General features: G+C 37.0%; 1 protein-coding gene across 2 annotated transcripts; it reads right to left on the bottom strand.

Annotated features, from left to right (window-relative positions):
* Nucleotides 1-10,315: 10,315 nt before the first annotated feature.
* Nucleotides 10,316-13,082, bottom strand: LOC145069761 (bHLH transcription factor RHL1-like). 2 transcript variants are annotated; one of them, XM_079016708.1, is made up of 8 exons: nt 12,926-13,082; nt 12,456-12,834; nt 12,292-12,381; nt 12,050-12,211; nt 11,881-11,946; nt 11,366-11,431; nt 11,119-11,193; nt 10,316-10,820 (listed from the first exon to the last, which is right to left on the bottom strand). In XM_079016708.1, the coding sequence occupies exons 2-8, from the start codon at nt 12,828-12,830 to the stop codon at nt 10,506-10,508; spliced, it is 1,149 nt and encodes a 382-aa protein (XP_078872834.1). In that variant the 5' UTR covers nt 12,831-12,834; nt 12,926-13,082; the 3' UTR covers nt 10,316-10,505. The 2 variants fall into 2 exon arrangements, with proteins under 2 accessions (XP_078872834.1, XP_078872835.1); XM_079016709.1 differs by having other exon boundaries at nt 12,456-12,824; nt 12,926-13,041.
* Nucleotides 13,083-13,395: the final 313 nt, after the last annotated feature.

The raw sequence follows: 13,395 nt of genomic DNA, 5'->3' as shown, positions 1-13,395 counted from the left end.
GCATGCGAGGTCCCGACTGGCCAGATGCCATGTCACTCCTGAACGCCCTAAGGCGATCCTCCATCAACTCGATGATCCCCTCCTTGATCGACCCAAAGATGATGGGGGTCGACTCAAGGATGCCTCTGGTAATCTCTGACGCAATGAACTCGCGTAGTCCCTCATCGACTGGCTCGGAACCTGATCCCGAACCTGACCCCTCTCCTGAACCGCCATCTATCGGCCTCGAACGTAGTACCACCATTCTGTAATACATGAATAATAACTGTTAGTGATACTAATACTTCTTGAGGGATCACATCTACCATAAGTTCCCTGGTCTCATCTTGGCCTCCCTTGGCTTGGGTACGGATCCTCTGTTTTCAGTAGTACGGGCCCATACTACCTTCCACATCTATCCGTACCTTCTTCAAGGACTGCCTCGACTCCACCAGATCCCTTCCACTACGGTTGATCACTACTATACTCATCCTAGGCTTGCCCTAGGGAAATCTCAGGCTCCACCCTACCAGGTCCTCAGCTGATGAAGGCCTCTTAGTAGTGCCAATTAACCATTACCTGAATACCATCACATGTGGTGAGGCTTGGATAATCCTTCGAGTAACAGGCTCATCCCTACAACGGTTAGACTCAAACGAGAGCTGCGCAATAGGGCCAAATCCAGAACTCTAAGATTATTCAACCCTGATCACATGTGACGTGACGTATTCACCTAATGGCTAACTCCCACCACTCAGAGTCCCACAAAGCACAAAGAAACCAACATTCGAACTAAGGGAACAATTTCAAGCAAATCCGCTCTCATAGAGAAGAACTGATCTAGCATACAGAGCTAAACTCATACTATCAGGCATAACCTAACAGGCTATCCTACTACTGTCTACTCGACTCTAGCATGCAATTTTCATACAGCTGAAACACATAAAGCAGGCACATAAGGCATCGCTCCTAGATCCTTAGTCCTATTCTAGCATGCTGTTCTACAAAAGCTGATAAACATAACATAAACTTGTATAGGTACTTTGGGGAATACTTACTTGAGCTCGGCCGGTCGCGCACATCACACACTTCGTTCTTTCTCAAAACTCTTTTCTAAATTTTTTTTTGAAAACATTTTCCTTTAGAAAATCTTTCAATCCCTCGATTTGAGTTCAGACACCCCCAAAGGTGTGTCCAAATCCCTCAAACCAGGGCTCTGAAACCAACTTGTAACGACCCAGTTTTCATGTCCAAAAATTTCGTTATAAAACATTACTTAGAAAACATTAATAATTAAAACATTATTTGATCAAACCATTTCACATCGAAAACCAAATTGAAATCCACAATCATTTAAACAACCAGAATATCAAAGTGTCAATCCCAGAATAAACTCATAACTGCGGAAACAAGAGTGTGTGTGATGAGCCGCTACCGCGCCTGCTCCTTCCCCTTGGCTAAAGAGGTACCTGAAACAACAACTGAGAAACGTAAGCACAAAGCTTAGTGAGTTCCCCCACTGTACCACATACCATAATAATTACATAACATACATATATTGTCAAGCATATCTGGGTGCCCGACCTACCCATTCGGTCCTCTCGACCGGATATTGCCTAGCATACCTGGGTACTGGCCTCCCCCTTCGGTCCTCTCAACCGGATACTACCTAGCATATCTGGGTGCTGGCCTCCCCTTCGGTCCTCTCGATCGGGTACTGGAGACTACTTCTCCCCTCTACTACTACCACGTAACATGTACCACAATATCAGAATCTATCTAGCATGGCTGGGTATAACTACCCCTTCGGCCCTATCGATCGGTTATCTTGGGGACTATCTCCCCTATTGCCACTAACACATAGCATCATATCATACTAGCACATAAACATAGCACAGGTAGTAGTAACCCTAGATGAATATCACGGAGACAATCATCCACATACAACTCCTACTGGTGGGCCGACATTGTGGCCGTAGACCCACCGCTACTGGAAGGTAACTCACCTCGAAGTAGCTGCTGATCTGGTCAGGAACTGACTGCCTACTACTGCTGCTGCTGCTCCGGAAATCCTTCGGCTGCAATTCCCACAACATACTTAATCAATCACTGCTAACTGTCCTTTGGGTAAAATGACCATTTTACCCCTGATGATGTCATAAGTCAAAGCCAGAGTCAACTTTCAATTGACCCGACTCGCCGAGTTGGCTCTCTAACTCGCCGAGTCCCTATCCAATCGATTGCCCTGGATCCCGTCCCTACTCGTCGAGTTAGACGTTGACTCGACGAGTTCTCCTTCTAAACTGAGGTTCAAGTCCTTCATCCTACTCGCCGAGTTGTATGAACAACTCGTCGAGTTCATCTTCATCCGAAGAACACATATGCTGCGACTCGCCGAGTTGTATGAACAACTCGCCGAGTCGGTTCTAGATCTAAGGAGATTGCCTTGAACTTGCCGAGTCAGGGCATTGATTCGCCGAGTTCCTCCATGGATGAGTTTGGCTTCCAACTCACTGAGTCACACCCTGTGACTCACTACTCCCACTCAAACAACGAAAAAGGGACAAACTCGAAGACTCGCGAGCACACTCGCCGAGTCAGATGAACGGCTCGCCGAGTCGTTACCATGCAATCACTATATGTTGTATTCTGCTTGAATCCAACTTATGCTATCCACAGATCTGGGTTCCTAGAGCATGAATAACACGTAAAGTTTCCAACTTTACGTGTATATATTCACCAATGAGAGTTTTAGGGTTCAAAATGCACCAAATGAGTAGATCTAGGGTCTTTATGCAATATGGGTCCATAAAGGCAGTAGATTTGAGCTCCTGGAGCTCAACCATGCCTAGATCTAGAGGCCAATCAGCTTATTACGAATTATATTGCACATGCAAGCTTGGGGAAGGGCTCAAGAAGGACTTTAATGGAGTAACAAGCATAGAAACAAAGGGAAAATGAGTTATACCTCCAAGAAATTACTGAGAGAACACAAAGATGCTTGACTTCCTTCCCTTCCTCTTGATCTACTCCTCCTCCTTCTCAAAATTTTCAAGAAAACACACAAAAGGCCTCAAACTCACAAGAACAAGGGGTTAGAACGTATGGAGAGCTCCTAAGGGTGAAGGGGGCTGGCTTGGGGCGGAAATGAGGGCTTAAATAGGGTGCAAACCCCTTAAACTTAGGGTTTCATCAAACAGCGGTGACTCGCCGAGTCCAGGATATGGACTCGCCGAGTCGCCAACTTAAACATGTCCCGGGTCCCGTCTCTACTCGGCGATTCGGACGTATGACTCGCCGAGTCCAAGGCTAAAAAAGTGGAAATTAATCAAATAAGATTTACATACTAGGAACCAGGTGCTACAACCAAGTCAAAGCACGTTGCAAATACCAGTTCAGCAGGATCCCGAAAATATCGGATTTTTAGTTACTTAATGTAGACTGTATATACACTTGTAAAACATACACAACAAACACAATCTTTTGACACCTTCTAGATCTAGAGCTAGGCAAACACTTGTAATCGTATTTTTATCATCATTTATGTAATTTTCAATTACATCAATAAGATCATACAAGGAAGGTGATCACTATCACCTCCCAAGGTTTTATGTCGGAGATCCTAAAAAGGATCAAGGGCTTTCCTTGTAAACCACTTGTGCAATTATGTTTTAATTTCGTTAATCCCTTCAACTACAACAACACAACTTTTCATGTAATTTGGTTGATATCCATTTATATGGATATTTTCTAGTGTCAGCTTCTAGTAGAGGGCAATGGCAACATATCGTATGATCTATGTAGTATATTGTTCATACTACACATGCTTTGGTATAGATATAAGCAATGATATCAATTTCCTTGGGTAAATTACATTGGTTTCTTTCAAGTCCAAGTTAGATACAAATCAAATATGCCTATATTTATCACGTCATGAATCAACTAGTGATATCAGATAATTTCTTAGTTTTGTTAGTAGTATGCCTCCTAACACGGTACAATTGTTTGTTGTTAATAATGTTTTGGAAAGTGGTATTCAACAATTTGTCAAGGAAAATTGTCCAGGTTTAAATGATTCTTTTGGTGATGGAAGTAACCAACATTGTAATTTATTACCAATGACAACCAATCATGTTCCTTTTTACAACGAGCCTGTAAAAGGGGATGATTTTACGTATAAAAGTAAGGATGTAGTTGATTCTTCACCGAGTTTTGATGTTGAATAATTTACAAGTGATGAGGCAAAACTAATGTTATTAGTTGATGATGATATTATAATTCCACATTTAGAGCGATTTTAACATTTTCAGAGTTTCACTAAATTTGATGGCGATGATATTGAACTTGGTGAGAACTAAGCCCCGAAAACCAGAAGAGGAAAAGCTTCCTTATTATCTTTCTGATTCTAATGAAACTTAATCAATAGGGGATCCATGAACCTTTACTGTTGCCTGAATTAGCTCAAAAAAGCGTAAAGGTGTCACAGCCCACAATTATACTTCTTATAAATAAGTATCAACTCTTCACAAACAAAAAACAACTTAAGCTTAAATTAGGATTCAAAGGTGTTACTGAAGGGTTTCAAATGAGAGTGATAAAATCTAAAAAGGACAGGTTTGAAGCTATTTGCTTTGTGGAAAATTATAAATGGCAGATATGGGTGACAAAATATAAAGATACTGACACATTTCAAGTGGTTAAACTATCGAGAGCCACACTTTCTCAAACACACAGTTCCTTCCACATCATCGCCAAGCCAACAAAAAGGTATTGGGTTACTTCTTGAAGGGCATATTAGTTGCTAATACAGTTAATATGTTATGTGGGAAACAGATATGACGAACTTTAAATGGTCATCTTAGTGTACATATTTCATATTGGCAAGCATGGGGTGCTAAAATGTATGCAGTAAATCTGTTGAGAGGGGTCCCTGAAGAAATCTTTGAAAAAATTCCTTTATATGATTACAATTTGTAGAGGAAAATCCAGCGACGGTTACACATATAAAGACAAGTTATGACAACAAGTTGAATACTTTTTCATGGCTATCGGTTGTGCGATAATATTTCTTATATAATAATTTATATTATTTCAGTTGTTGTTAGACGTATCTTCAATTTAATGACTAATCTATTAATTATTGTGTAGGTTTGAGCGCTTCAAAGATGTTTACATCCTATTACTATCGTTAACAGAGCACATCTTAAAGGGAGATACTTGAGCGGATGTTCCTAGCAGTAGGCATGGATAGAAACAATCAAATCCTCCCCCATTGCATTTGGTGTTTGAAAAGCAGAAAGTGGGGATTCATAGATATGGTTTTTATCAAAACTCAAAGAATTTATTGGGGACATGGCCACTTTGGCTATCATATCCGATAGATTAAATTCAATTAAAATGGACATTCAAGCAGTGTTTCTGGAAATGTATCACGAACTTTGTTGTTTCCATTTGCTGAAGAATATAAGAACAAATATCGAAAAATAAGAGATTCTGAATTCAAAGAAAGCTTGGCTAGGCTTTGTTGTGCCCTAAAAAGATTATCGTACATGGATAGACATAATCGGTTACCACAAATGGGCAAGGGTATGTTTCCATGTGGTTCGGTATAATATAATGACATCAAGCAATGTTGAGTCCATCAATGTGTTATCAAGAGATGCATGAAAAGTATCAATAACAATGTTGATTGATTTCTTTCTAGCAACTATGCAATAATGGTGGTGTCAACAATGTAATGTTGGATGTAATTGTTTAAAGGACAATACTTTCATGCTAACTCTACTATAACTTATTGTGCATGAAAACATATACGTATTTTTTATAGCTCAAATAAAAAAAGATTATACTAAGTATGTTGAGGAGGTTATCGAGAGGATGATCAAAAAATGCTCTGGTTCTCGGGTATATCAGATTGATCAAAGCAGATATGAAGTAACTGACCAAATGAATAAAATGGTATAGTCAACTTGGAAACGCGTTGTTGCACATGTGGTAAATGGAAATTGTCTAGTATACCTTGTTCTCATGCTTTGACGGTATTCAAGGAATTGAGATATCATAATTTTAGTGCATGGGTGTCATCGTACTTCACACTGAAAACATATCGATCAACATATAAAGATGTTGTGTATCATGTGCTAGTTCTAACTAAATACAAACAACTGGATGAAGTCATGGTTGTATTACTACCATTGATGGACAAATGAAGAGCAAGACGACCAAAATACTATAAATGTATTCCATCCCAAGGTAAAGGTCTGATTCAGAAAAATGCAGTCGTTGCCAAAGGATCAGTCACACAAGCAGAAATTATGACGCTCAGTTTTTAGTAGATTCAACACATAATGAATCTTCAAGTAGGACTATGTCAAGTGTCAAAAGTAAGGGTAAGTCTAAAAGTAGATCTAATGTCAAAGCTAATCAAAAGTATGATATTGTTCATCTAAATAACTTGTAGTCATGTTTGTATGAAATTAAAATATCCCAGAAATAATTCTTCGGTTGGATGAACTTGTTTTTGCAACATCATGATAAGGAAATTGTTTAAAACATACACAAAAAAACCATAACTCAAATATCAGGGTAATTTGCAACATATATCCATGACACACTCTCAGTCCACCACAAAGTTGCATGCTCTTGCTAAGTTGGCTACAATAATTCGTTGGGGACTCTCCATAAAACAATATAAAAAGTTTAATGTTATGTTGTTTTCTCATAGCAACTTATAAATTATAAGATAAACTAATATACATCAATTTCTGTCATCAAAAAGGCATTCACAATCAACAACATGTAAACGACTCATCATATTGTATGCAACTGCCGGACGGATAACACCCGATATAGGGGAACCAACTATACTACTGTTGGGAAATATCTATATGATTCAAATCTACAAAATTTGGATGTTAAAAAAGAAAATTAAGATGGCAAACAACTAACTAGCATACTTTAAATGCATAGATAAATCATTGCACAATATATGTATGTCTACTGCCGACTCTTAGCTATGTGGAGTTCAAATGCTCCACAATCGTATTAAAAATAGCACACAACTTTTTGTAAGTGAAATCTCAAACCAATCTACCCCATAGGTACCTATGTCAAGAACTACACTTAATAATTATATGTATTATTTGATATAATATAAACAACTATATACCTACTTAACTCGTCCAAATTTAAGACAAGTACAAGATATTCCTCAGTAACCGATTGTCGAGGGTATTTCCCACAAAACATGTACTCTATCATATACAACAATTAGACTTTCACATCGTCTGCATCGTCTAATTGATGAAGTAAGGCATTGAACAGATGCATAACATTAGTCATTCTCATTAAACGTGAAGGCAACACAAATGGAAATACACATTGTCTAAACTGCGCAAAACATGAAGTAAGGCCCAAATAGTCCATAAACCGCAAGCCCGTAATAAGGAAGAAAGATTTAATGTTGAAGAAAACCCGATAGTCGTGTACCAGAAATAGAAGCTCCTAGGGGTTAACTCAAGGAGAAGTAGTATATTCATTATGCATAAGATAGTGACAGAGTAAAGAGTGACATTCGACACCCATCGGTATGTTAACATGATCATTAAAATAGGATGCCCAAAACATGGCCACATAAACTGGCATGTGTTGTAAACGGACCATGATTTCCTACCGGATTCGAAGCCTGCAGGTTGTAGTCACAGCTGATTCGTATATTCTGTTGTGCTATAATCAAAAAATTTATTATTAGGAATTTTCTTCATGTTTTGGATTTAAGTATATGTTTCACAGGACATTCCAGATCAACATATATATGTTCTAGAAGACATTTTGGAATAGAATTCCAGATCAACATTGCAAATCACAATTTCAAAATACCATTTCGGATCAGTTTTGCGCATTCTAGAGTGTTCTACTTATTCCCACATGATCTTCGTATTCCAGAGTCATTCTATATTTTTGAAACTATTATTTTTTTAAAGAGTTGTTGTTCTAATGCACACATATACCCACATGTAATCCTACAACAGCTTAAAAACCAAAGGAAAACAAATTATATATATATATATATATATATATATATATATATATATATATATATAGAGAGAGAGAGAGAGAGAGAGAGAGAGCTAGGTTCATTTGTTTAAACTAATTATTGTGTTATTATATGCATAAATGTGGGCCAATCATTTCAAAAACTTAAATAAGGATATATAATCTTACCTATTAATTAATTTTGTTAATTAAATAAAAATTTAATTAATCCCTAAAATATTGGATTGCTTTCCTTTAAATCCCTTGAAATCGTTACTGCTTCTTTATCACCGATCCATCCTTACTTTTTCAACCTAACCGATGCCGATGATTGAAGAAGATAAGTGGCTGGAGCTTGCCCGTTCGCCGACCAACACCATCAGCCATCATCGCCACCAAACTCACCAGAATTTGCAGGTCAAGAAGTGAAAGTCAGGGGAAATCGGTTTCGCTCTGTAACACTTTCGTTCATGTTCAAGCTTTATATTCTGCTTTCGTTTGTTGATTATGATTTTCACTTGGAATCAAATTCGCACAAGCCACTTTCGTTCGGAGATCAGTCGCACACTTAGAACGATGTGTAATCTTTAGAATCACAATTCTTGACTCGATTTTGAAATCGCATTAACCCTAAACGAAGGCTCGCTTATAATTGAATGTGTAATTGATTTAGAATCGGGAGGTAAAACATAAATCGATCGTATCAGCCTTCAGCGATTTCGAATATTACTAACTTGGGATTGAATGTTGCAACTAAAATCATTCAGAAGCAAAAATCGGTATTATCATTCATTGTTCGAGCATCAGAGGATAGAAAATTGGTTTGTGTATTGCAAGCTTCATTGGAAGTCGAAATCATATCTTCAAAATCCGGATCAATCACGATCGGAATTAAATTTAGAACATACATCGGGTTTAATGGATGTCAATCAGAATTCATGATAGATGTGAAGTGGTTCAATTTTGACTTTTCCTAAGTCAAACGGGGTATTCTTGTGCTCTAACTTCAAGGTTGGGATTCTAGTGCTTTTGGAAGATGGTATTCAGATGCTTGTTTATGCGAGGGAATATAATTTTATTTGCAATTGGTTAGGTAAGATACGAATTCCAAATCTGTTGGAATGGAATCACGAATTCCAATTATGTTGGAATCACAAAAGTTGATGCTTGAAGAACGGACTACAAAATTGAAACAGACCACATTATTTTTTTATAATGTATTACTCGTTGTTAGATTTTGATATTTTCTTTTAGAATGGAATCACTAATTCCAATTCTGTTTTCTCCAAAAAGCTTTTAAGGTTATTTTTAAACTGATGGTTCAAAACTATCATTTGTATTCAAAATATTTATTCATTCAAAACATTTATTTTGTCGGAATAGATAATCTGACATTCTCATAGAATATCATTCTAACAGAATTGTCTTAGAATTATAATCTAATTAATTAAAAAAATGAAAATTCAAAATTAAGAAAATCAAATATATCTGAAAATTCGAAACTTTTTATTAATTAAACTTGTGTTTCCTAATTAGTAACTTTTTGGTAAATTAAGAAAGTGAATGTTAACTATTTATGCATACAATAACACAATAATCACTTTCTTAATTTACCAAAAATGATTGGTCCACATTTATATATACAATAACACAATAATTACTTTGAATAGAATAACTTAAGCCTATATATATATATATATATATATATATATATATATATATATATATATATATATATATAATTGCATCAAATCACACCAAATAAAGAAAATTATATACTTTTTAACATAAAATTTAAATTAAAGACATTTAATTATAAAGATAATGGAATATACATATGGAAAATGGTACTCCGCATTGCTTGAAGAAGAAATTATTTCAATTGGATTGTGTCTTGAAATACAGTCCAGAATGAGGTCCGAAATAAAGTCGGAAATTGATTTGAAATGGTATTTATAAGAGGGGGGCACATTACCGGGTCAGATCATTATACTCATTTACGCATTACAAAATACGGGTGCAAAATAAATAATTCTAGATCAATTTATTATTTTCAAAATAATAATAATAATAATAAGGTATTGGTGATTCATCTTTTTAGATATCAAGATTTTTCGGTTTCCCCTTAAATTGTATCTTAACATATGCTTATGAAGTTTAGTGGCGATTACTTTCTTTTTGCTTTTCCATTTTCCATGTGGATGTATAATTGAGTAGCATATAAAAAAAATTCTAACTATATTTAAATCAAATTGTTGTAATTAACATTTTTTTTGATAAAAAAAATGCATCAAAGAAATCCTTATACTAAACACAATTGTAATTTAGAGATCAAAGACATAACACAACGGCATCCATAAAACATTGGGACACTGGTTACAACTAATTTCAAAACAACTCTCGTGTTTGTTACACTTGTCAGACAGTTGCAACTGACAAAGTTCTTTTGTTCTTTTAAAGGAAATTAAAGGTCAGTGGTCGGAAGACAAGTGTTACGGCGAGTCTTTCACAGAGATGCCGTTCGCCGACTGAACTGTTAACACAGACATATTAGGAGACGACGGGCCACCACCCTCTCCACCACCGCCGCCGCCTAACGGGTGGTTGCTCCGAGTGCCGCAAGTAGCAGTGGAGATAGCAGTGGCCAATGAAATCGGCATGAGGCAAAGACCTTTTCCTTGTAAATACTGCATGGCGGATCCCATATCCTCCTCCATCAGCTTCACCACCTGGTTCTCGGTCACCGCCATGGTCTCATTGTTGGACGACGACGTCGTTCCATTACTGCTTCGTCCTGCTCCACCATTCTGTAAACAAAAGATAAGAGCATTAGGAAGGATGTCGCATGAGGATAGAAACGTAATTTAAATGAGAGAGGGAATCTGTAAAACTATGGTCCGCATGCACTTTTTTTTTCTCTATTTTTGTCGTTTATATGGTGTGGGGAAGGTTTAACAAAGATTATTTTTTAAGGTAATGTTATTTGTTTTCTTTTTATAAAACTTTTCAAACAAAATTTTTAAAGATTGCAATATTTTTAAAGATAAGAATGGTATAATGTACAAAAAGAAAGAATAATGTTAATGTTATTTCCTTTTTTCTTACCTCAGCAACAATGGGAGCAACACCACCACCACCATTACCTCCGCCGGCACCTCCCAATCTACTCATGCTCAATACCTGTAAAGAAAACGTTTTCATTCTCTTTTATCGTAATTAAATTATCATTTTTTAGTCATAGAAAATACATCATATTTTGTAACCATGCGCAGTTATAGATGCTTTTTTATGTTATGGTATAGATATGTGTATTAATGTATTTATGTAATTGTGTATATAGAGAGAGTGGTACCTTGACTTGGAGCTGGAGGAATTTGACATAGTCTATGATCTCATCTAGCATTGAAGCCTTGTCTGTCTGTCATTCCACAGTTCCCATTAATAAACATTTAAAATATAAAATATTCCTCCAATCTTTTAAAGTATACGTATTTATTTAATAATAAAGTTAACATCTTTATAAGCTTTAGGAGTAAAGATGGGTTGAAATCCAAGGCGTTTCACCTTTTTACTGTAAAAATTACGAGATTTGTATTGAATGTGGAAATCTTAAAGCATGTGTAAAATGATATGATAATTAGATGGAATTAAAATAATAATTAAAAATATTTAAGGATAATACTAAAATAACCACCCCACATAACCATCATCTCTCTATCATTATTCGGAGCTTCTCTCCGTATAATCTGCTTTCCAGCTTCAATTTCAGTAATGCACAAAACCCCACGCGCCACCAACTAACACCGCCGTCACCGGCGGCTAATTAAATGCCTTAATTAATTAACAATTTATATGTGAAACGCTTACTTTGTTGGCATTCGGGACTAGTTCTTGCAGAGCCTTCATCCTCTCCGCTATTCTCTCCCGTCGTAACTGCCAAATTCCGATCGATAATAAGAACAAGATTTTGAAGAAAACGTAATACGAGGTTTACAAGAAAAAACAAAAAAACATGGGTATGAATCTTGTGTTTTACTCTTTCGGCTATGCTGTGTGGGTCAGTTGCTTGTCCTCTTCTGGCTCTCACTCTCTGACGTGGCTGCGACGGTGCTCCACCACCCGGTGTTGCACTTGCGGTCTGTACTTGGCTCATCACCGCCGCTGCTGCTGCCGCTCCCGGAGATCCGAAGTTCTGCACCTGCATATCGAGTGATTCCCGGATCGTATTTAATTTCATGGAATAAAAACGGGTTTCGAAATGAAAATGGCTAAACTTACTGGTAGATTACGGAATGGCTGGGTTTGATTGGATGTGAGAGATCCGGTGAACCCATGAAATAGATTTTGAATCGAATTGTTATCTCCAATCTATGTAAAAATAAAATCAATGTGTTATGGAAGAACTCGGGATTATATTTGCTGTAAATGAAATAGTAAGTTACCGGCGACTTGAAAGATGAATCGTCGATGTTGTCGTTCTGAAAGAGGCCGGATTCACCGGAGGGGGCTAAACCTCTTGACAGTTGCAACGACTTCGCCGCAGAAGACGGAGTACGAGCTCCGCCGGCCGCGGTGATCTGGTGTTGACGGAGCTTAGACGATAGAAAGGCTGATTGGTCGTCAAAATGGTCGACGTCCCAGGGGAGTGTTGATTTGTTTTGACCACCTCCACCGTTGGCGGCGGATATGTCCGGCCAGGAAACGGTGGTTTGGAGACCGGAGAGCATTTGATCGAGAAAATCATCATGAGTAACTGTCTGATCAAAGCCGTTGGTATCGTTTTGAAGATCTTGAAGAGACATTTGTGATTCCTGCATTTTTCTTCAAAGAAAGGCACACAGAGACACTTAAAACTCTGAATTAACAATACAAAAGCTAGGACCTATACATACATATATGTGTATATATATACCTCGGAAAACGTGAAGAGGTTGAGAATATTGATTTATGACAGAATTTGAGAAGAGGTTTTGAAAAACATAAATGGATTTGTGCTTTTGGTATGTTTTCTCACTTGCCTCTCTCTTTCTCAGGAAGTACTTATATATAGCCAAACCATTAACCACCTCCACGAGTATTTTAAGACTTAAGAAAAGGGATAATTATTTTAAAAAAAAAATTGTGGTATTTAACGAATAATATTTTTTCGACATAGCATAAAATCTATTTTGTAACGTCTCAACAGCGAAATACATTGGGAAACAGTTTTTCTAACACAAAAGGTATTGCAAAATGCTAAGGTTGCAAAATACTACTAGCCATTGAGAAACATTTTGTGGAACCTGACTATTATATTGTAATTTAGTCATTTAGTGTATTAGTTTTCGGAATGGGGTCGTGAAATTCCCTATATCGTTGTTAAATGGGCATTAATATATTGAG

This window comes from Lactuca serriola, chromosome 8, assembly GCF_051521515.1.
Source record: "Lactuca serriola cultivar US96UC23 chromosome 8, Lser_US96UC23_V15, whole genome shotgun sequence".
In the NCBI taxonomy this organism is placed as follows: domain Eukaryota; kingdom Viridiplantae; phylum Streptophyta; class Magnoliopsida; order Asterales; family Asteraceae; genus Lactuca; species Lactuca serriola.
The sequence above is the reverse complement of the archived record's forward strand: the minus strand, read 5'-3'. Positions and strand labels throughout refer to the sequence as shown.

Coding starts and splice junctions, on each gene's coding strand:
- LOC145069761 (XM_079016708.1), bottom strand. CDS start 12,830: ATGCAGGAATCACAAATGTCTCTTCAAGATCTTCAAAACGATACCAAC. Junction 12,382..12,455: donor ATTCATCTTTCAAGTCGCCG/GTAACTTACTAT, acceptor ATTTTTACATAG/ATTGGAGATAACAATTCGAT. Junction 11,947..12,049: donor CACACAGCATAGCCGAAAGA/GTAAAACACAAG, acceptor GGAATTTGGCAG/TTACGACGGGAGAGAATAGC.